The 25,518-nt window shown below is 39.4% G+C and overlaps 1 protein-coding gene across 1 annotated transcript in view; it reads right to left on the bottom strand.

Moving 5' to 3' along the window:
- CEP290 (centrosomal protein 290) overlaps positions 1-25,518 on the bottom strand; it is a 3,346,332-nt gene that overhangs the window by 136,006 nt on the left and 3,184,808 nt on the right. The window contains exon 49 of the mRNA XM_044087863.1: positions 10,012-10,153. Coding sequence (XP_043943798.1) covers positions 10,012-10,153 — 142 coding nt within the window. The remainder of the gene's footprint in view (positions 1-10,011; positions 10,154-25,518) is intronic.

Here is a 25,518-nt window from a genome sequence, read left to right as displayed (position 1 = left end):
ATTCATAAAGTAGCAAAAAGTATTCTAAGAACTAAGCCAATATGAGAATAGAGAAAGGATATTTTGCCATTAGAGATTACTGCAAGTAGAGGTACAGAAAATAGGCAAAAGGGGGCCGGAATTTACTGGAGAAACCTGGCAAAGGAACCCAGATATTGGGAGCAAATAACTGAAGCAGAAAAGCTAACAGAAAATGATGAGGCCAAGAAGACATTTACATTGCATGCTAAAGACTGCCTTCTACTTAGGCTTGATCTCAAGAGATCTATACACATAAGCTAGTGTGAAACTAACACCACAGTTCATTCTTTGTAACACGACACCCTGGATACTTTCATATTTAAATGAGAAGTCAATGATCTAAACTGAAATTATTTGCCTTAAAATAGGTCACAACATCTCTATATGACATGTGAAATGGCTACAGATATCTATCTCATATGACACATCTTCCTTCTTTTTTTAACACCTTTACTGAATTATCACTTAACACACAGGCAAACATACATTTATATAAAAGAAAACAACCATGTTAATATCTTAATTTACATATATATATATATATATACACACACACCATATATATTTTTTATACAATTATCAAGCTTCAGTCAATCTAATATCACATAAACTGCTCAGTTCCTTTTTTCCCTTAAACCTCACTCCTCCGCCAAAACAGTATTCAGCAAGTATTGTTCGCACAATTTCTTGTTTTTTTTGTTTTGTTTTTTTACAGTATTTGCTACTACCATTTTGTAAAGATCCTACTTCTACTTATTTTATCTCTGTTACACATTCAGTACTTCAAATACGGTTGGTTTAGACTTTGATTTCCATCTTCTAGTAATTGCCTTTTTTTTTTTGCAGTCATCAGAATTTAAATAACAATTCTATTAGAGCAGATCTTTTTACTTAGGATTCCACTTTTCCTTTCTCTGTGCCTATACTCTGATATCAATCCATAATAGGGAAGGCGGTTTCTAGCTTGCAGTCCAAATGATTTCTTGGCCTCTTCCTATTCTATTACCTTCCCCTCTTTAAGTATTTGTTCCTAATACCTTGATTTCTTTGCCACTTTTCTCCAGTAAATTCCAGCCCCTCTTAACTATTCTCTGTACCCCTAATTGCAGTCATTCCAGTCAGCAGACTCTCCTTTCTCCGTTCTCATGTTGGCTTAGTTCTTAGAACACTTTCTGCCACTTAATGAACATATTCTGTATGGTTGTTGTTATTCTCCTTAAGGATCTGCATGCATCCAAAATCTCACTCTCTCCTTATTTTAATTTCCTTCCTGCTTCATCATCATCCCTTTCCATTCTGAATTATAGCTTTCTACTCGTGTTTTGTATATGAGTCTTAAGTGTGAAGCTCTAAAATATCTCTTTTAATCAGGTGTGTGTACACACACACACACACACACACACACACACACACACACACATATATATATATATATATATATATATATATATATATATATATATATATATATACTTATGTTGTTGTTTGTCTTTTGGCTTTTCCCGGTAAGGGGTCGCTACAGCGGAACTCCGGTCTGCTAATGATTGGCAGTAGATTTTTACGAAACGCCGAGGTGCCAGCTCGACGCCCAACCTTCAACGAAGGCATGCCCATTTATGCACGCATGTCTTTCGAACGCTACCCAACCGCGGGGAGGACATGCAGACTCCACACAGAAGGCACTCCCAAGCCCAGCCAAGAATCGAACGGGAGAACCTCTTGCTGTGAGGTAACAACACTACTGCCGTATATATCCATAAGCAGGTGTTTCCAGTTTCTCAGCTGTTGTATTAACGTTTAGTCTCTCCCCACATATCTTTAGCTGCCATAACATAATCTTTTTTAATCCATACTCATGGCCTCATAAATAGGAGTATTGCTGAACTAATTATTTTGTGGGAACATAATTTACTGCTACAGCCTTTGTTTTGTCTTCATTAATTTTATATCCCAAAAGGACTTGAAACTTTTTCAGAGTGTTCCACAGCACTGAGATGTCCTTTTTTAGTTTTATCAGGTATAACATAATACCATCTGCAAATAAAGCCAACTTTTCTTTATTACCATATCCTTGAATTTCTGAATCCCTTATTATCTTTGCCAATGACTCTTAATATAACACAAATAAAAAAGAAAGAGGACACCTCTGGCTGGTTACTCAGTTCAGATACAAATTAACAGAGAGGATCCCTCCAATTTTAATTTTTTATCCTATGATCCTTAATATAGCCTCCTTATTAATCTTATTATATTACGGAATGCAAATGCTTCCATTGCTTGCTCTGCTAAATGCTTTCTTTGCCATTCTTTTAGCCGTTTTAGAAATAAACACTTTATAATCATGATTTAAAATTGAAATGGACCTATATGAACTTGAGTCTGATGGGTCTTTACCATCTTTATTTAATACAGCCACCACAGCTTTCTTCCAGGATGTTGGTGTTTCCCCTTCGTTACAAATATTGATGAATAAAACCTTCCAGATCTTTGGCACTTTCTTCTCTTCTAGCTTCCTAACTTCCACAAGAATATCATCCATTCCTGTAGACTTTTCTGCAGATTGATTATATGTCACCATTTTATCTCATCTCCTCCTGACTGTTAATTGTTGAGCCTAATCTACCTCTAAACATGGCATAGCCAAGTCTTCCATAAATATTTCCGTTTGTGCTTTTTCTTAATTTTAACATTTGTCTGCTTTACACAAATTTTTATCAAATTTCTGAAATATTTCTAATACCTCTACAAGATCTCTGGCTATTTTTTTTTTGTTATAAGCTCCCTATGTTTGGTAATAACTATTTCTATTTTCTGTTGCCTAAGTCATTGTGCCAAACATTTTTCTCCTCTGGACTTGTAAAAAAAAAAAAAGTTGCTTAAAAGCAATCTTTCTAAATACATGCATATTACCCAGATACTCCCATACTTTCTCTTTAGCGCCTCTGCAACTTATCCAGATACTCCCTTATTTTCTCTTTAGCGCTCTGCAACTGTACTTTCTTCTTCTTTGAGATTACCCTTATTGTGCAGTACTTTAACCTTTGTCAGCCCCAATAAATAATTATTAATATATCTTAACCATATCTCCTTTTCTTTTACTTCTACCCTATTTTCAAACTCCACTTTCAGTTTATTCCACTAACTAACTGTAATGGCTGAAGAAATTTCTATCTTCCCTAATAACTCTCAAATAATTTCCACTACACATGCCTTAAATTAATCTCTTTTTAACAAGAAGATATGGAAGTGCCAGTTTATTTGTACTTCATTATCCTACATTTTTATCCTAGTTGCTGTTCGCAAATGATCTGAAATAGCTTTTGGATGGGTGTTGCAGCCTTCAATTAAATGCACATATTCTTGGGCGATATAATTTCTGTCTAGTCTAACCCTGTTATTGTACCTTGCAAAATAATATGTAAATTCTCTCAGAGTTCTTACTACTGAATTCACGTCTTTCATATGAAATATCTTCATAAATTTCCTCAAAAATCTACCCACTTTTGGTATATTTTCTCTTTTAGGTCCCGCAGATACAGCCTCACTGTTGCAAATCTAGTTCCAGTCCCCATCTATAAGTAATATTCCATGCTGAAAATTGATTATTTCTCCCAAAAAATGACTATAGTCCATAACAGCAGTTTTGGGTGGAATTACAGCTAGTTAGTGGGATAAACTGAAAGTTAAGTTTGAAAATAGGGTAGAAATAAAAGAAAACAAGATATAGTTAAGACATTATAACTAGTTAGTGGGATAAACTGAATATGAAGTTTGAAAATGGGGTAGGAATAAAAGAAAGAGATATGGTTAGGAAGTATCATGTCAGCATACTCTTCCTCCCTTGCAGTAGCCCCTTACTATCACAAATCTACCATTATTATCTTTTTTCCTCTTCTACAATTAATGGAGCTCCTCTAGCAATTAGTATAAGTACTTATTTTTCCTTTGTCCCTGATATTCTGATATTCATCCTGAAATCCTTTATCAAATTCACATGCTCACTTCTTTCCAGATGTGTCTCCTATAGCATTGTTATTTGCACAGTACATTTCTTAATATAATTCAGTAGTTTAACTTTTTTTGTCTGAACCTGTGAGGCCATTCACTTTCCAAAATAATATGTTTAGTGTAGCCATTATGATAAGAAGCTATTATTCCCACCTATTACATGTGACAGCTTTTGTGTTACATGCACCCACTAATGTTTGGCAGGTTGATCCTTTCTACAGTTGTTTCTTGTTATCTCCATTTGAACCTATGTCACATTTTATAAGACCTTTTGTTTTAAAAGAGACACTCAAATAAAAAAAACTCACATACACACACACACACACACACACACACACACACACACAGAGAGAACACTTCCATAACCTATTAACTTAAAACACACAAAACCATCCACATATTCAAATAATGAAGTTTAACTCTCCTGATCAGAACAATTGTCCCAAATCAACAGATGCACCCACAAGCATTAACTAACCCATATTCCACCCAAAAAGCCTAAGATTACAGCCCATTAACTCAAACTTGCTTTTGCCAAGTCTTTCTTTTCTTCTTACATTGTAATGCCTATACTTCTTACAGCTAAAAGAAAAGAAAAAAAGTACTTGTTTACATTGGTATCGGAATCACATGCAATAATCAATAAATATGCTTTACTATATAACATGCAATTTATATCATTAAATGTTTTATACAAATACTGCTAGGAAAAAAAACTGTTTTATTTATAGTTACTTTCTGTTGTTTTCCTTTTAGTGTCCTTCCAAGCATCAGTGACACAAAGTGAGGCACATGCCTTAGTCCCCCTACAAATTTAACAAAGTCAACAAAACTCTAGTCCTTCTCAGCTTCTTTTTCTTGTAAAGCCATATTTCACAAATCTGACTGATGCTTTATAGTCTCACATTAGTTCACTAAATTCATTACTGCTGGTCTTCTTCCTGTTCATCCCCATCTCCCAACCCCAGATTCTTCAAGTCCAATGTACTTCTGATTCTTCGAGCCTACTCCTGTGCTTCTTTCGGTCTTTAAATCATATTCTGTTGGAACACTGGAAATATTTCACTGGAAAAGTCTCTATATGAGCTTTATTATCATACTCACTTTCTGTTGGGCAAACTTTTGTATTTCCACCTTAGCCTGTTCTGCATTAAAAATGACTTTGATCCCCCAGGAAAAAATATTCTGAAGACACCTGGATACAGCAACTTGAATCTCATACCGATCTCTCAACACTCCCTGACTACTGCGATAAAATTTCTTCTCTTTTGCCTCATGTATGTTAAGTAATAATTTTCCACAAACACTCTACTGTCTCTAATTTTTAACATTTGGCTCTTCTGCCACAGTTTTCTCAGGATAAACTCTTTCTGCTGGTCTGACTGCATCTTTACTAGGCCTTTCTCTTGGCCAGGTTTGAAACATACACATGATGCACCATTTCATTTAACAAATCTTACTGTGGAACACCAGTCCAGTTACTTATTTGTGCTTTCATAAAATTAGTACAGTTTATTCCTTCCAATTTATCTGGTACAACAGAAAATCTTTGTTTTTCTTTGTGTGCTCTGTCTTCCAAATCTAAATTGTTTTGAAATGGCTCTTCTTGAGCAGTCTCATACTCAGCCAGCCTTTTCTTCATTTCATCCTCTAATTTCTACAGTTTCTGGATAGCTGCTTAAATCTTCTACCGTTTTTTCCATCCTTCTGTTATTTGAGTTGATATACTCCTTCAGTGTTTCATTTACTTTAACCAGCTCTGAGCACATTCAATTTTTTCTCACTAAATTACTGGAAGCCCTCTTTTGTATCAAAGCTGGAGCTTGGCCTGCTTTTTGCTTAACAGCTACAAAATTCTTCTCAGTCAATATTTTCTCTTCTCCCTTTCTAGTTGATTGTCTTTTAGATTCTCTAAGCTGCTTCTTTGCTGGCATCAGGGCAGTGTACTTACTAGCCAGTAAATTAATTTTATTAAATCAGGCAGAATTACTCGCTCTCATCTATCGGTTTATTTTCTCACACTGGGAGAGCTGAAATTAAGCTGTTGGTCAGTGTGCATCAATCTTGGAAAGACTTCCTTCTTTAAACAAAACTGAGTAGTGACAGCTATGTCAAGGTCATGTTTTCTTATTGCAAGTCTATACTCCATAATATGGTTTTCATCATACTGTAAAAACTCTCATACTGTTTCCAATGCCACTGTACAGACATTTCTCCTTTTAACATTCCCCTAAAAATATGAGAAGTTTTAATAAAGAAAGGCAATGTCCTTCTGCATTCCATGTTCAAATGTATCCCTTCACTAAACTATCTGAATTTACCAATAAAAATACCAGTTGTAAACAAATTCAATCATTTCTAGGCCTACCTGGCCAACAACTTCTATACATTTCAAAGATTCTGCTATTTATATATGGAGCTCCACATATAAACTACAGAAAATCAGCCAAATATAACCACTGCTGTATTTCTGTCTGTCTTATGGATTTTATTCAAAGAAATAATTCCAGCCACAGTTTCATCATTAGTGCTGTTTCATACATTATTGGTTTGCATATGCACTATAACCTGCTTTATCCTCTTACTTTCAACTAAGGTCTTTTCTAAAGCATGCCTTGTATCATGAATTCTGGTCTCAGACATGCAAATAACCACCCTTTTTTAACATATAGGTTCATAGGTAGGTACTAGGCTATCGGTAAGCCTAGCTGACAAGGTTCCCTGGCTTATGCCACCCAAGAAAGTTATTTTCCTGTGCCACTGTCGAGCAGAGACACAGAAGTGATCCCCGGGGTGTATTTCCTATTTCCTACCCACTCATCAAGATTTTTCTTGAAGAGTGCTGATGAAGAACTTTGCTTGACATAGATGGATAGCCTGTTCCAGAGTATGGGAAGTCTCTGGGACAGGAATCTATCCCTCCAGCATGTCCTGCTTATTGTGGTGACAAGGCTTAGGTCCCTAGAGCATGTAGTTCGGAGGGATTGGGATTTCTTTAGGTGTAGCATGTCCAACAGTTCTGGGTTTGACATAGCTTTATATGTTAGGCAGAGATCACCTCAGAGTAGGTGATATGCTACGGAGTAAAGCTGGAGTTTTTTAAGGCGGTCAGTGCAGGGCATTTGTTTGAGGCCAGTAATCCTCTTTGTGAGGAAATTCTGTGGCCTTTCCAGCTGCTGCAGATGTCTTGTGAGGTACATTCCAAAAGGGGTGTTGTACTCTATAATGGGTCTAATGAGTGTCGAGTAGAGGGGAACAATGACCTCTTTTTTCCTGGATGAGAACCCTTTTATGATGAGGTGTGCCACGTGGAAGGACTTCCTGACTACTGTGGCGACGTGACTATCAAAGGAGAGACTACTGTCCACCTGGGTCCCAAGGTCTATTATCACACATTCGGTGTTAAGTAGATTGCTGCCTATGTGGTTGTTCATGGGTACAGAGTTTTTACCAAAGAGGATGACACTGCACTTTTTGGCATTGAGCTTGAGGCCATGGCTCTGACACCAGGCATATGTCTCAGCAAGGCCCTTCTGTAGGATGTCCACATCATTTGGGGACTTGACTATAGCTCCTAGTTTGCAGTCATCTGCGAATTACGTTAGCCAGAGGCCTTCTGTGTTAGCTTGTCCTTCAGAGAAGTAGATACCAAACAGGAGAGGTTCCAGGATGGAACCCTGTGGTACTCCACTTGTCACTACTTTGAGGTCAGATATGGAGTCTCCAACTTTTACAGTGTGGGTTCTGTCCCTTAGAAAATATAGTTATCACCTACTGTAAGTAAAGAGTCACCAATTATCCAGACCTCATATTTTGAAGCTGTTCTGGCACTTAATTTCCCTCATTCTAAAGGTTTTGTTCTTTCTTTCTCCTGTTACTATCTAGACTCTCAGTATACTGACTTTAAGTCTCCACTACCAACCAAGGCCTGCGATTATGTATGTTTTACAGGTCTTCTTCTATCCATGACATGTCTCATCCTAAAATCCCCTCTTCAACTATTTTCTTTTTTTCCTGTTTCTAATACTATTCCTAAGATTACGTTCTCCTTTATCCATTTTTATTATATTTTTGGTACAGTCTATTGTCTTCATTTGTCTGAATAGTCTGATCAGCTGTTTTACGAATACCAATGTAACGAGTCTCCAGTTTCTCAAGAAACCATCCTTTCCTTCCTGTTTTATTATTTGTTCAAGGATTCAGTCAAGAAGTGATTAAATTGTCATAGGTAACAGTTTTATTCACTCCATCTTCTTTTAACATTTTTTTCTCATGCTTGCATAAACACTCATTTTTGGAAGATCTTACCTACATGACAGCATATACTGTCTAATGGGCCATTAAAGGAGAAGGATAAAGAGAGAATGTAAAAGCTACACGACTAATGATTTATTGTACTTATTGCCAAGTCATGTTCTTACTTTGCTCATAGTCCATAGAAAGAAATGTGAAGTTGAAGTGACAATTGGCATCTAGTACACAGAAGCTATTTCACATCTTTTGCAAGGTCACTGATAAAACTCCATTTAGTACACAATGTCTCCCATATAATAATGTGTCTCTGAACCACTAGCAGCAAGGAAACTGAATATACTCTTAAAATATTTCCAGATCTTGACTTCTTGTCCACTGCTGTCAGCATCTTGTGGGTGGAGACATGTTTGGAATTATTACTGAGGTGACAATGGTAATACATGGTACTATTCAGTGTTGAGCACTGCTAGGCTGGTGTTTTAAAAACCTTAATATACTCCTTTTTTCTTTTCTATGTCCCAAATGACTGCTGCCCATAAGTTGCTAGAAGCTGCTTTCCATTTTTTTCTGGGTCTCATTTCTGTCGTTTCTAGTTCTAGAAGGTGTGACTAAGTAAGCATTTTAACTCAAATAAAACTACCTTGGTCACCCCTAAAAAAATCTTTGTTTTTGCCTAAGATACATATCTCTCAATCTCTCTAATTTCAAATTCCTAGCAAGTGGCCATCGAGAACCAAAGCAGATGGTCAAAAATTACAGCACTCAAAATTTCCTTATGAGTAAATTCTCACTCCAAGGAGTTTGGAGGCAAAATATACATCTGTCCTACTGGACAGTTATAGGTTTTAAAATTAGGAACCTTGAAGGGCTAAGAGATGCACAAGTACAATGGAAATGTGTCCTTGCTGGCTTCCGCAGAGTACAAAATAGCCAAATGATTACCCATGCAATCAGTAACCGCCATTACTGCTGTGGTGATTAGTGACTGCAAAGGTAGTAATAAAATCAGAAATCTGTAGTTTCTAAAAAGAGAGAAGTACACACTTCTATACCCTGATTAAAATCCTACAAGACCAGAATCTTCTGTTAGACTACCTGTAGATGATACTCTAGCCAACTGTACATATCCATAAACAAGTAAGGAAAAAGTATCCTAATCATTTGCTTGGAATAAAACAATAAAACATGATACATACATCTGCTGCTTAATACAAATGATATAGTTTTTCAAGTTACAATTTCTGGAATAAAGAGAAGCAGCGCCCAGTGTCTTTACACTTCAAACTAGAAGCCATGAAATATAGTGAATGGGAAGCTCTTTAACATGTTGTGTAAGGAAAGCTTTCTTATCACAACCTGCACTTCTACAGAAAGCAAAAATATCATGTGCACACACACATGCAGACAAGTCTGAAGTACAGCCGGTTTACTTACTGGGATGCAAATGGGGATGAGGAAGGAGACCGGAGACACTAGTGAATATCTACACACATTCAGGGTGGATAGGCAAATTCCACAGAGAAGGCACAATAACTGCTGCAAATTAAAGTGAAGAACCAAATGTCTGAGAAACAACTACCAACCACTGCACTTCTATGGTACCCCATAGCTTCTTTTAGGGGAAGTAAAACATAGTATATATTACTCAGAAAATTAGAAGATGAAGAAAAAAATATTACTTAGCTTAAACTTAGACTGCAAACCAATATAAAACAAATAAAACCATACTTGTTCATTCAGATCATTTACATGCAGGTTCAGTTTCTGCTCTCGCTCTGTAGCTTCCCTCAGGAGTTGCTTCAAGTCAGAAATGGTTTGGCTTTTTTTACCGATGTCTGTCTCCAGTTCTTTCAGTTTGCTCTCATACATCCTATCAAAACAAAGGAAGTTGCAGACAGAATACACACTAGCATTTATATGTTCTGGGGTTAGGAGATTTGTAAAACAAATTGTAAAAAAGTAACATGCAGACAGTTTCATTTGCACTACAAAATTAATTCAGACTTCTTTTTAAATACTATATTAATGCAGATCAGAGAAGCACACCTTGAAGAATAAAGGCAAGAAAAAACAAACTGCTACTAAACCAGCACAGCTCCTGATTCCAAACAGCAGGACTAAACACCTCCCAAACACAAGTATGCTTGTTCTGGAAGTCAAAGGCAAAAACAACAAGCTGCTACTAAGCCAACACAGTTCCTAATTCCAAGCAGCAGAACTAAACACCTCCAATAAGCACAGTCAGAGAGGTGAAACTCATCAAAGATAAACTCAGCCAGATAGCCAAACTCACTGAAGCAGGTCTTTTTAAATTCCAAAGGGATAAGCAAACAAGACGCCAATAAACTAACGACTTCAATTTTATTAAGCACCGCAATACTGCTTTTCGTCGGTGCCCTGCACCAACTTCTTCAGACTTTGAAAAATAACAACTCACACTTAAGTGCTGCTACATTTAAAGCAATTGCAAGCAAAGTCTATTACAAAACATACTGTGGCATGCTCTTTTATTTATTCTAATGTGTCAGTCTTATTATGTGTATTTGGTTCAAAGTAAGTGTGCTTTTATAATATTAACTTTCGATTGCATTATTTAAGTGCTATGTAAGGAACAGTATTAGTTTTACAGTTGCATATTTTATATCACGTACAACTTTTTATATTGTGTGTTTATAGAATAGGAACATTTCAGTTAGATTGAAGCTACTTGTGTCTGTTCCTTTAAGGTAATTGGAGGGTGTGTTTTGTAATAGACTTTGCTTGCAATGGCTTTAAATGTAGCAGCATTTAAGTGTGAGTTGTTATTTTTCAAAGTCTGAAGAAGTTGGTGCAGGGCGCCGACAAAAAGCAGTATCGTGGTGCTTAATAAAATTGAAGTCTTTCATTTATTGGCGTCTTGTTTGCTTATCCCTTTGGAATTTAAAAAGACCTGCTTCAGTGAGTTTTATCTTTGATGAGTTTCACCTCTCTGACTGTGCTTATTGGAGGTGTTTAGTTCTGCTGCTTGGAATTAGGAACTGTGTTGGCTTAGTAGCAGCTTGTTGTTTTTGCCTTTGACTTCCAGAACAAGCATACAGGTGTTTGGGAGGCGTTTAGTCCTGCTGTTTGGAATCAGGAGCTGTGCTGGTTTAGTAACACCTTGAAGAATACATAGCAACTTTTTCTGGTAGTATCCTATTTTCAGACTACACAAGTATACAGACGCTATGGGTTAGCATACTTACTTTTAGTTAAATTTATTACAGTGGATATAAAAAGTGTACACACCCCTGCTGGAGTGCTTTTGCAAGGAAGAGTGGGCAAATATTGCCAAGTCAAGATGTGCCATGCTGATAGACTCCTACCCAAGAAGACTGAATGCTGTAATAAAATCAAAAGGTGCTTTAACAAAGTATTAGTTTAAGGGTGTGCACACTTATGCAACCAGCTTATTGTACATTATTTTATTTTTTCCCCTAGCAGATTTGTTTGTTTTTCAATTGAATTGTACAGGTTATAGGTCACATTCTTCTTTTACTTTCGGCTTTTCCCGGTTAGGGGTCGCCACAGTGGATCATCTGTCTGCTCACGATTGGCAATGGGGTTTTACGGTGTCGAATTGCCAGCCGATGCCCAACCTTCCAGAGAAGGCACACACACGCATGCACATACTCATGTCTAGGACCAATTTAGAGTGTCCAAACCACCTACAGCATGTCTTTGGGATGTGGGAAGAAACCGGAGCACCCGGAAGAAACCCACACAACCACAGGGAGGACATGCAGACTCCGCACAGAAGGCACCCCAGCCAAGAATCGAACCGGAGAACCTCTTGCTGTGAGGCAGCAATGCTAACCGCTGCACCACCATGGCCGCCCAGGTTATAGGTCACATTAAAGGTGGGAAAAGTTTTGAAATGATTTATTGTGGTCTCATTTTTTATATCTCAAAAACCTGGCATTTTAACAGGGGTGTGTACACTTTTTATATCCACTGTATATGTTTTCTTTCTGTCTTCGGTCCTCCCTGATGGATACTCCATAAAAGCACCCAGATGATATCTGGACTACATGTAGTCATTACCTGGAGTAGCACTGTAACTACTCAAGATGAAGAATTTGTGATTGTGCTGGACACCCTCTCTTGTTGAAAAAACAGTCCCTTCCTACCTACAGTGAAAAACAGTGATAACAAATACAATATAAATTCAAATAAAACTTCTCTTACCAATCAACTCCACAGTAAGTCACAAACCAAGAAAGGACTGTTTAGATATTTTTGATTGATTGGATAATCAATTCATAAGGAAACAATGGGCTCCCAAATACGCAAAAAAAAAATCTAGATTTAGGATTTTTGCTTGGAAGTTTTTGCAAAGAATTTTTCCTCATGTTGATCGTAAATGGAGGTGTGCTGGGAAAGAAAGAGGTAACTGTGAAAAAGTTATGTTCTTATCATAACATTCCATCTGTGCTGTCGATCTTCATTCATTCATTCATGGCTGATGGGTTTCGGTTCTGTCATTGGAACTGACTCGGCTGATATAACAAGCTTGCGCCAGCCTGAAACTCTCGAGCTAAGGTTACCCATAGTGCCCCTCTCCTTATCTCCTCACATCGAGTTTGCCTGTAAGAATAAGAAAGCAGAGGCTTTGTCTGAACAAATGCCTTATCATGCAACCAGGACCAAACCTGAACCTCCAGAAGCCTTTGGAGGAGGTAGGAGGGTCGGATGTCATAATGAATGAAGATCGACAACACAGATGGAATGTTATGGTAAGAACATAGCTTCTTTATCTGATGTTGTCAATCTTCATTCATTCATGACTGATGGGACGGAATCCCTAGCTACTTTATGTCATGGGAGGCCCTATGGAAGGATATTCCTGAGCACCATTGAGCCAAAGAATGCTCTCCCTCTGGAGACCATGTGCAATTTGTAATGAGTGATAAAGTTATAAGGGGTAGCCCAAGTAGCTGCTGTGCAGATGTCATCCATAGAAGCTCTCGAATGAAAGGCTATGGAAGTGGAAACTGATCTGGTTGAATGCACCTTGACTTTAGTTGCTAAACACATTTTGTTTTGTTGATAGATAAAGGAGATGCAGTTTTTCAACCATTTCGCCAAAGTGACTTTAGAAACTAATTTACCTAACTTGGCTCCTGAAAAGGACAGGAACAATTGGTCTGATTTCTGGAAAGATTTAGTCCTGTCTAAGTAAAAACACAATAGCCTATGTACATCCAATAAATGCAGACAATATTCTCCTTTGTTAGAAAAATTTGGGAAGAAAACTGGCAGGCCAGTGGATTGATTAATATTGAAATCTGATACAACTTTGGGTAGAAAGGAGATGTTAGTCCGAAGAGATACTCTCTCTTTGTGATAAACTATGTAAGGGCATTTTACACACAAGGCCCGGAATTCTGATATTCTCCTGGCTGACGTGATGGCTACCAGGAATAAAGTCTTCCAAGACAAAAATTTTAAACTGCAAATGGCAGATGGCTCAAACGGTCGATGAGTCAAGGTTTGTAGGACTAATGTCAAATTCCAAGGTTCAATGGGCTCTTTAAAGGGTGGCTTCAAATACATGACTCCTTTTAAGAAGGTTTTGCATAGATGGTGAGATATTAAAGAGAAATCTTCAAAAAAATTATGGAAATTAGAGATGGCTGCTAAATGGACTCTAATAGTAGAAGCTGAGGCTTCCTGAATGGAGTGAGGTTGACAAATACTCCAGCACTGCATTAATCAGAGCTGAAAAGTGGTCAAGTCCTTTTTCTTGAGACCACAATACAAATCTGTTCCACTTACTACAATAAATTTTTCTGGTGGACAGTTTATAGGATGCTAAAAGTATTTTCTGTACAGGGGAAGTTAGATTATTTTGCCTGGCAAATACTGGAAATCGAGGTACCAAGCAGTAAGCTTGAGGCCTGATAGGTTTGGATGGACCAACCCCTGTGGATGTGACAGTAATCCTGGAGTTGGATCCAGAGTCCATAGGCGGTGAACTTGGTGACGCCAAAGGAAGGGAAACCAGATTTGGCAGGGCCAATAGGGAGCAATGAGGATTACTTTGCTTCTCAACCGATGTGCCTTCTTTAGAAACAGTGGAATCAGAGGAAATGGAGGGAAGGCATAAAGCAGTCCCGGAGGCCAATCGTGTACAACAGCATCCCTCGAGGACACCCCCTGAGGGAGGATTAGGGCAAAGTAGCTGCTGCATCTGTAGTTAATGGGAGATGCAAATAGATCACAGCAAGGCTGACCCCAGTGATGAAAAATCTCTGATGCTACTTTGGGATTGAGAGACCACTTGTGAGTCAGGAGAATGCACCTGCTTAGTTTGTCCACAATCTCGTTGGAGTTCCTGGGAATGTGCATTGATACCAGAAAGTGGTTGGAGGCTATCGCCCATTGCCATACTCTCATGGCTTCTCGACATAACGGGTAGGATCTGGTTCCCCCCTGTTTGTTGATATACCAGACGACTGACATGTTGTCTGAGTGAATAGCAAATGTCCCTGATGGGAGGGCAGATTGGAATGCTTGCAATGCCAGAAGCAGAACCCTCAGTTCTAGGATGCTGATATGCAAATTGGCCTCTAACGGGGACCAACTGCCTTCGACTGCCTTTCCCTGAAAATGCCCCCTCCCCGATCAGGGATGTGTCTGTGGTCACTACAGCCTTGGGGTGAGAAGGGACGACTCCATAACTACTTTTCTGACTTCATCCACCAGTTCAGATACTGCTTGCAACGGTTTGTTATGCGGATTGGGTGGGATATAGGATGGGTTAATAGGGACCACTGTGACACTAGGGGACACTGCAGTAGCCTCATATGGAGTCTGGCTAGGGGAACTATTGTGATTGTTACTGCCATTGACCCTAGCAGTTGAAGAACTAAACGAGCTGGGATTTTGTCCTGACAGAGTATCACCTGGAGCTGAGATCTTAGCCTTTGTAGTCTGTGATAAGGAAGAGCAACAAGACAGGACCTCATGTCAAATGTTGCTCCGATGAATTCTAGGCTTTGAGATGGTTCCAGTTTTGACTTTTCTTCATTGATTGAGATACCAAATAGTCATACCAGCTGTAGGGTGTAGTGCAAGGCAAGAAGTAGTAGATGCTTGGTGGGGGCAGTAAGGAGCCAATCGTCTAAATATGGAAACACCCGGAATCCTTGCAGTCTCAAATGAGCTGTTACTACTGCCATACATTTGGTGAACATGCTGGGGTCTGTGGAGTGACCAAGGGGCAGCGCTCGGAATTGGTAATGATTGGCTCCAAGCCGGAAGCGGAGATATCTCCTGTAGTGTTTGTCCATTTTTATATGGTAATACGCATCGTGGAGGTCTATCGAGCATATCCAATCATCTTTTTCCAGAAATGGAAGGATAGATTGAACCATGACCACCCGGAATTTGGTCTGTTTGAAAAACTTGTTTAAGATGCTGAGGTCTAAAATTGGCCTCCAGTCCCCTGACTTTTTTGGCACTAAAAAGAACCTTGAGTAAAATCCAGATTCTACTTGGTCTGGTGGGACTGTTTGGATGACTCTTTTTCTAGCAGCTTTTGAATTTCTTGTGCTGCTGCATCCCTCTGACTGGGTGGAATGTCAGGGATTCACCTTTGCAGCTTTGGGCAAAGATCGAAGGGAAGGTGCTAACCTCTGGTAATTATCGTCTGCACCCAGGAGTCTGATGTTATTGTATGCCAGGCTAGGTGGTGCAGAGAAAATGGTCCCCAAACAGCTTCCAGAGGTAAGCAATTGGGCCGCTCTTTGGGAGGACTGGTAGAGCTGCTCAGAAAAGGAATCTCTGGAGCCCTGGTTATGCGGGCCCCCTCTGTCATGGTAGGGGCATCTTCCTTGTGAGATTCCCCCCTCTGACTCAGAGGGAAAACTCGCTACACGTGTCACGAAAAGGCCCTTGGGATTTCCTGAACCACATCTTTTCACTTCTCTGATTCCTGTTGTAGGATCGTTGCGGAGTGGAAAAATGTACGCCCATAGCAGACAAGGTCTTGCTGTCCTTTTCATACCTGGCTAATGTGTCAAGTTTTGGAGCAAATAGAGAGGAAGTGTCAACAGGAGCGCTGACGAAGGAAGACTTGAAGGGGTCCGTAAAGTCACACAAGCACATCCAGGCGTGATGCATAAGACAATGCCTGAACCCGCTGCTCTGGCCATGCCTTCGGTTGTATGTGCAATTAACTGCATGGACGAATTAGATACTGACTCCAGGGTGGCAAACTGAAAGGCAACTTTGTCACGTACCTCATCAGACACTGCTCCTGTTAGGGTTCATGAAAGTTATGTGATCAGGTCCCTTCGAAGACAGGTAAAATGTGCCAAATAATTCAGTGACCAAATGGCAAAGGTCATTGAAGCATAAACTCGCTTCTCTAGTCTGTCCAATGTCCAAGACACTGGAGGATGGACAGCAGGACTCTCCTCTGCGAGTTCTTTCCTTGTGGCTGCCGCCACCACCATAGCATCTACTGCCAAGCCTTTGGACCAGTAGGCATGATCGTCTGGAGGGGAGAGTATTTTGGAGATTGGCGCAGTGGTGTCAGGGGCCTTCCAAGCATGCTGCATGAGCCTGACCAACTCATCTGCAGGCAGGGTCTCCCAGGAAGTAGAGGGTCAGGCATGGAAAGCTTGCAAGAATAAAGATTCCTCAGAGGAGGGGTTGGTGGGCTTCCAGTCACCCCTCTGTTTCAATATTTCTAGTATGTCTCCAAAGGAGAAATCTTCAGGGGGTGACTGTGGGGTCCCTTCCCCCTCAACGTAATCTGATCTTTGGTGAGAGATTCCTCAGGTGAATCAACGTGCTTCCTCTTGCATTATCTCTTACGGGGTGGCTCATCAGGGGGAAGGTCTGAAGTGGACTCCGAAAAGAGGGTACCCTGTGGTAGGGTATCTTGCTGCTCCCGTGCCTATTGTCACGGTGTAGTGGACTGTGCCAGCTACAATCCAGAGGACACACACACACACACACACACACACACATATATATATATATATATATATATATATATATATAAATAACATTCCGGCGACAAAGGAGCGAACTGTGAGCCTGCTGAGGCACGTGCCCTCTCCATAACCTGGAAGGCAGGCCTGGATGAAGAGGGATGGGAGCCAGGAAATGAGAAAGATAACCTAGGAACCGGGGTCACACCCCACTCTGACGAGCTCACCTCTAGGGAAGAAGCCGTGAGAGGAAGCAGGGTTGTCATAGCAACCAGACAGATGGCACTGTACAAAAAATCGGAGATGTACTAGGGATCATGGTGCCGACAGACCAGTCACAGTCCTGTGGGTGGGTCAGCTCCGACTGAGCCGTGGTCCACATGGTCGGTTCAGGAACCACGGTAAGATCCACCAGTGGAACTGAAGAAGCTGGCACCGGGAGGGGCATTGCCATCAAGGGCTCCAAGACCTGTTCAGGAGTTGAAGAAGGAATATAGGTTGGAGTCTGTGGAGAAAAACCCTCGGCTCTGGGTGGGAGTGAGGTCCTGGATGGAGTTGGGATGCCTCTGGCCACTAGGAGCTGATCCCGAAAGTCTCCTGGTGGAATGGGTGGACATCCCCAATGGAGATTCTGGCTGGTCAAGAAACGGACTAAGCTGTTGCTCAACATAGGGGTCGATGGACGGGGAGTATTGGGTCATAGCTAGTCTCTCAACCTTTGACACCGAGGTCAAATGACCTGAAAGTTGTGATGGGGAGGGAGTAACCAATTTTATAGGAGAAACTATTTTTGGTGCCAAGAGGGTCTGCGGTACCATGGCAATTGTTGCAGTAGTCTGTTCTGTAGTCAGAGACGGCACCGTGGAGAGAGTTTTAGGCTCAGGTGCTGGTACAGTCATCAGTGTCAGTTTGGCAAGTGTAGTCTTGGGTTCAGTTTGAGCCTGGTTCTTAAAAGTTTACTGTTCCTGTGACTGAGGAGATGATAGAAACGAATGACTCCTCTTTTTTGTCTCTTTCTTAGGAGGGGTTGATCCTCTGCCTCAGATAAAGCCTCCGTGAAAGGGGGTTTTAGCAGACCCTTTAAAATTAGCTTATTTTTACACTCTGCTAAGGTGTGGGCACTAAAGCCCTTACAGAGCTTGCATAGAGGTTGAACCTGTAAGTGTGATACTCCTAGGCAGTATGCGCAGGAGAGATGCCCACTGGAATTTGGCATCTTCCTGCCACATTTGTCATAATGCTTAAAACTAGTGGCGCCTTTTTTGTCAACCATTGTTAACAACTACATGTTAACAGCAATTAGAAAAACAGTAAGAAATCCTGCCAAAATCCACACACACACACACACACACACACACACACACACACACACACACACACACACACACACACACACACACACACACACACACACAGGAAAGTATTGAGATTACCAAGAGGTAAGGGGAAGGGAGGGGCCTGTACCACCAAAGAAATACTAACAAGGTAATTCAGAGAAAAAACACTCACACAGTAAAGATAACTATATAACTATAATGATGACTAACAATATAGAGATTTTAGAGAAAAAATAAAGGTGAAATATTTGAAGATGTGAAAAACTGTAACACTTAGGTTGAGTGCAGGCCTGACGCGTCTTGAATCTCTGTGGCAAACGAGATATGAGGAGATAAGGAGAGGGGCACTATGGGTAACCTTAGCTTGAGAGTTTCTGGCTGGCACAAGCTTGTTATATTGGCCGAGTTGGTTCCGAGGATGTAACCAAAACCCATCAGTCATGAATGAATGAAGATTGACAACATCAGACCATATGTTTTAGGAGTGTAATGAGTTGGCAGACTTTAAACATTCCCTACAAAGTACTCTGTCAGAGATATTGGCTGAGCAAATTGGTGTAACTAAGGAGGAGATTTTTTGAGCTGGGATAGAGGATCTGAATTCCCTCTACATAGTAAGACCTTGTTAAGTTTAATTCTGGTGGCTGCCAAAAAAAGCAACTACTAGAAAATGGAAATCAAAATCGAAACCAACTGTATTTGAAGTAGTGACTATTGTAACAGAGATAAAAGAACTGGATGTCGGATCTTTAGAAAAGAGTAGGAGCAAATTGCATAGGAAAAATGAAAATAATGGGAATAATGCTTTGGAGGGAGAACGAGGTTTAAGGAAAGGCAGAAACTGAACAATTTATGTAATGTTGGATGGATAATAATTGTATAAAATAATGTTTCTGATGTATAATGTCTGTAAGTGCGAACATGTTAACATGGTTTGTTTTCTTTTATACAAGTGTATGTTTGCCTATTTCTTAAGTCATAATTCAATAGGGGTGTTAGAAGATAACTCTAAATGCTAGGAGATGTAAATAGCTGGCCATTAGTAATATAATGCATCTTAAAATCCATGTACTTACAAACTGAACAACCTCTGCAACTTCCCACATTCCCACACTATAAGTACCATTGTGTTTACTTTCAAATGCCCCTGTGTGTACTACTTTATTACTACTGGTGGAGTTTCTGTGGGGGACTTTTGCAGCATTATTTGAAACACCCCACAAATAAGTTCTCACTGGTAATAAAATATCAGTGCTTCCTGAGGATCCTGGAGATTCTTTTCATAAAGGGGGCATATTGAGTGACAAAATGAATATCCTCTCTTTCAGAATCTCAGCTAGCCTTTCTCATATAGGACTCCCATTTCCTATCATTATTAATTGTTTTTTTAACCCTTTGCAAGGATGACTATAAAACAGCATCATTTTAACCTCTATGTTTCACACTCTGTACTGTAGTCCCAGGCTATAAAGTGGAACTCCTTCTCTTCTATGCACAAGCTTCTTGCTCCTAAAAACTCCCCAACAGAGTGGGTGGACCAAGTGATTGGGATGCACATGTGTGGCACATAAAAAGTGTTAGTCGAAGTTGGCTTCCTACACACAGTGGTCTGTAACCACTTCCACAGAGTATGTAAATAGATATGTCAAAATAATGAATCCTCACAGTTGAAAATAGTAAGTAAAGGATGTACCATATTTGCAAAGTATAAAAAACCCCACAAAAAATAAGTATCCTCATAAAGATACTTCTTTTCAAACAGCCTCATAAACCGTCACAGCTTGGGTCACATTTGCCACCATCACTGTGTCACAAATCTGTTTACAGTATGCACCGTGAAAGAAAAAAAAAATAACTAACCATAAGTTGCAAAAGATATGAAATCAAACTGCCACTCTCCATGAAATGTTTTACAGCTGACAAACCAAATTTATACAGACTGAAAGAATATAAACTGTAAACATTAACTGCTACAAAATAAAGCTTTCTTGCCAATGTATTCGTCAATAATTCTTGCAAGAAATTAATGTTATCCTAATATAAGAACAGAAATGAATAAAAAATGACTGAAGTAGCATGTCTAAAATATTTCTGACTCTTTCTAAGGAATTCTCAGCTAGGGAGACAACAGGACTCCCAAGAGGATATGCCACTTTCTTGTGTAGTTTGGGTACTGCATAAAATAAGAGAAAACGTGGACTGGACATTATAAAATCATTCTCTAGAACTGGACCCTCTCCTAAGAACAAACTGCCCTAAGATGTGAAAAATAATACCACAAACACTTTCAGGAAATTCTTGAAAAACTTCCTATTTTAAGAGTCTAAATGCACCTTCTTCCAGGATATTGGCTAAATAAATCCATCACAAAGGTACTCTGCCTGAAGCATTATCTCTGGACCTTTTATGCATTGTTTCTTTATGTTAAATGTTATTCCACTTAGGACAGGAAAACACCACCATTACACTGCTATTTCATAGTAATTCTACTGTTGTATTTAATCTTTCCACTGTACATCATATTCTCTCAAATTCTAATTCCATTATTGTATGATTGTTTTGTACACAGTCACAGACCTACTTTGTGACACCCGTCTAGACAAAATGTGTTGCAATGTAACTTGAACATCATTTGTACAAAATGTTGTTTTTCAAGTGTACTTTGTACCTGGGTCATGACTGTAAAGGGTCAGTAGACCAGCTTACCTACTAGGTAAGAAAAATGTAAATAAACTTATACCCCATTGCTTCTTACATAAAATGTTTTTGTATAATCCCCACAATAAGCATTCAACTCAGCCTAAATCTTAGTTGGCTCTAATCAAGTTTCATATGCTTTGACTCAGGGGGCTCCAATCAAGTTTCATATGCTTTTTCCTTCATGAGTTAACAACTCATGACAAATTGTCATATAAAAGGATGCACTGTACTAGTCAGAAATAACAGGAGTATGGACAAAAAGTCACTGCACAGGTACTTTATATTAAAATTAATCTAGCAACTGTTGGTATAAGAATAAATCCAGGCTGAAAGATAGAAATGTTTCCCAATTTAAATAAAGTAATCATGACTTCTTATTCTTGCCTTTAGATAAAAAGGTAGTAACACAAATTGATATATATATATATATATATATATATACATATATATAAAAGATACTATATAAAAACTATATGAAGATAATAAAACGTGGCAAGCTCCTGCTTATCTATATATGTTTTATACATGGAAGAAGACTTTAAGTCCAAAAAGGAAGTTCAGTTTTACTCAGTCAAACATAAGGGGGTTTCAGAACAAAAAGAGAAAGCTTCACTTCAACAGTAAATGGTAAATCAAAACACGTTCTTAGGTCTGCCCTACAGAACAGTAAAGAAAATAATTTTCTAAATTGCAGAGAGCACAGTACCTTGTCAGGGACTTTTGAATCAAGAAAACAAGTTCCTAGGTTTGTATATAGTTACTAAGCATGCAACCCATTCAACCATTAAGGAGTCTAGCCCATATTTTCAATTACCCCAAAGCAATGTTTGGTTTAGTGACTTGCTCAAGGTCACAGAGTAAACCAATGAAGGTGGAAAGATTCAAACCATGTACCCTAAAAACATGAAGCAGCTCATTAACAAGTCAGAGCTTTATTTTTCTGTGCTAACTAATAACCCACCATCAGTTGTTTGATCCTCTAACCAACATTTACCCTTTTTTAAACTTGGAAATAGTGAACTTCACTTCAATCAAAGTTGCTGTCTGCAGCAAGTCCCTTAAAAGGTCAACTGAAGTCTGCTGGTCAGCACCAGTAAATTTTTAAGCAAGCAGCTTTTAAAACTGCTTGCCAAGGCCCCGCAAAAAGCACAGTAGTGTAAGTAAACATACCATAACAGTAGATGTTCTAAGAGATCACTGCTGCAGTAGATTAAGCTATATGAACTGCTACCAGCCAGCTAGTCAGAAATAAAGGATGCATTCCATTTGCTCTGTCAGGATCTGAAGAGAGGCTCCACATGAAAGACAGAGAGCAAAAAGATCAAAGCTTTCTTTTCCCAAAAAGGAAGGCAATAGCCCTGAAAGGAAAAATACTAGAAAGCCTATTACAAAGGAAATTATAAGCATAAAGGTATATACCTCCACATGCATGTAATGTAAATAAACAACACATATCACAGGATTAGAGGGAGCAGATGGTTACTGTGTGATGTATGAGAACAAATACAGTCTGTGGGGAAGCTTGAGGTAATTGCTCTTGGTCAGTTTCAGAAGAAGAGAGAACCACTGTTGCCTAGGCCAAAAGCAAGTCATCACCACAATCTTTAAGAGTCCCTCTAAATTTTCAGAAGTACCCTGCATATCAGTGGAAAGAGAGGAAGGCATACAAGAACATTCCTGTCCATGTGTTCCAGTCCTGTTTGCAAGGAATCCTGGAATAGAATTTCTTTAATTGCATGTCTTGATAGGAGACAAAGAGGTCTATTTGAAGTGCTTCCCACAGATGGATTAATTCTTGGGAAGACTCCTGGGTGAAATTACCATTTGTGAGGATATGGCCTGGTCCTGCCCAGCTTGTCTGTTACAAAATTTTGCAGTGATGGAGTGAACTAATGAAGCCTAAATTGTCAGGTTGAGCTGAGCTGCTGCCCCTGAGCAATCACAGGAAGTCTGCAAAGGGCACAAGACATGATACCTCTTTGTTTATTATGCACCACATCACTGTGGTGTTGTAAGTGATAACTTGAAGAGGTCCTATGTACCAAAGATGGTTTTTAGCTTTTAAAGCATTGATAACTACTGACATCTCTTAGACATTTATGGGGTTTTGTCTCTCTTTGATGTTCCAAAGACCAATTCTTCTTAAGGGAAATTTGAAGAAAAACATCTCCTTTTGAAATTGCTCTTCAAACAAAGTCTGAAGCATCTGTTGCGATAGACTGGGTGGGAACCTGAAAGAAGGGAGAGACCTGGACTGAGAGATAACTGGTCCACCCATCAAGTATCTCCCTTCTGACACGTCCCGAAACTGGAATTTAAAATGATAAATGATGGCGCTTCTGAATTTAGACTGATCTGAGATATCACTGAATTCTTTTCACATGAAGCCTGGCTAAGGAAATCATGAGAAACATACAAGCCATGAAACCCAAACTCCTGAGAAATTCCCTGGCAGAAATTTGAGACTGGCTGGAGAGGTCCAGAAAGATTTCCTTGTACTGTTGTATTTTATCCAGCAAAAGAAATGCTTTTCTTAAAGATGAATCTAAATGACCTCCCAGAAAAACTAGTGACTTCGAAGGGCTGAGAGATGATAACTGGAAAAAGTGTCTGTAAATAAGACAATCACCCAGCTATGGAAAGAAATGAATGCCTTGAAGCCTTGAGCCAGGCACTTTGTAAATACCCCTACTACACTGGAAGACCAAAGAGTAAGAGAACTGATAACGTGAGCTATACGCAGAAAAAAAATCCCTGAATTCCTTGCAAACTGGAAAGTTTGGCTTAATAATGTAAGCTGCTGCATACTCAAAAGCAGACAACACAAGAGTTACAGGTGTAGGTTGAGGAAACTCTAGTTGCAACAAATCACAATACACAATACTTCTGCTGGGACACAGGGATTTCATTTTGCTCCCACTGAAATAAATCTCACATTTTGTTAATAGCGCCAGAAAAAGATAACTCTTCTGAAGGGAAATCTGAAGATAAACTCCCCTCAGAATCGGAACTGTCAGCTTGTAGAGAATGTTATTTTTATTTTACTATTTTTTTAAAATAAATTCTTCAGACTTAACTGGAGAATCACACTCCTCTTCCCCTTCATACTCATCTGACTGGAAATCATTATCAGAGTGCGAGGTTACCTTTTTCTTTTTCTATTAGAAGGTTGTAAGGGAACAATATTTAACAGATTAAAAGCAAAAAAGTAACCCATTAGCAAACTCCAGCAACTCTTCCTAGTTCATAGTTAAAGATACAAGCGAAGAAACATATTTAAGTTTCTACTTTTTCTTCCTGGGAGACTCCATAGAAAATGATTGACATCCTAGGACCTGGGAGCACTAGTCCTGGAATCAGGCATCTTACCATGGGTAAGCATTATAGCTTCACCCACTTCTTCCCCCGAGCCCGAAAACAGTGGTGAGGGCAACCCTACAGCCACAGAGGGTGTGCCAATATCCTGATCATTAGTGGTTTTCAGAGAAGCTACACGAGATGGACCAGCACCAAAAGATGAGTGGTCTCAGGAACCAGTTTGACCAAAGCAGAGGCATCTACTTGTGGCTGAGGCAGTGCTGGAGATAGATGGATACCTGAAGCCTCCCTAACAGCTTTCTTATTCTTGAGGATGGGTAAACAAGAACTGTGGAGACCAACAAATGCTTCTTGTTCTATCCAGGACGGAAGCCCCACAAGTGGGAAGCAGTGTCTTAGTGAGTCAGTAAACCTTTTGACAGGAAATCAACTATTATGAAGTAAAGTTTTGCAAGAGTCCCCAAAAGCTCAATATCATGCCCCACACATGTAATCTATACACATAGGAAATGTGAATAAAAATAGATTTTTACACAATTTTCTCACAAAAATCTTGTACAAATAAAAATCGCTTCAGAAACATGAAACTCCAATATAAATGTTTGCTAGCACACAGGGGCGGCTCATGCTATTGGACTGCAGGACTGCACCCCACAGCTGTAAAATGAAAACAAAATAGAAAACTGCAAGTGTGTGTGTGTATGTGTGTGTGTGTGTGTGTGTGTGTGTGTGTGTGTGTGTGTGTGTGTGTGTGTGTGTGTATGTGTGTAAAATGCCTCAGTTAAATGTACCTGGTGGCTAGAGTTACTCAGGCTCATGCCCCAGTTTTATACATAGTGGCTAGAGTTACTCAGACTCAAGCCCTGTACCTTGGGTACAGGTAGCAAGAGCCTGAATTCCCTACCCTCTTATTTTTG

This window comes from Protopterus annectens, chromosome 11.part0, assembly GCF_019279795.1.
Source record: "Protopterus annectens isolate FY-2018-M chromosome 11.part0, PAN1.0, whole genome shotgun sequence".
NCBI lineage: Eukaryota > Metazoa > Chordata > Ceratodontiformes > Protopteridae > Protopterus > Protopterus annectens.
This window is presented reverse-complemented; position numbering and strand designations above follow the sequence as displayed.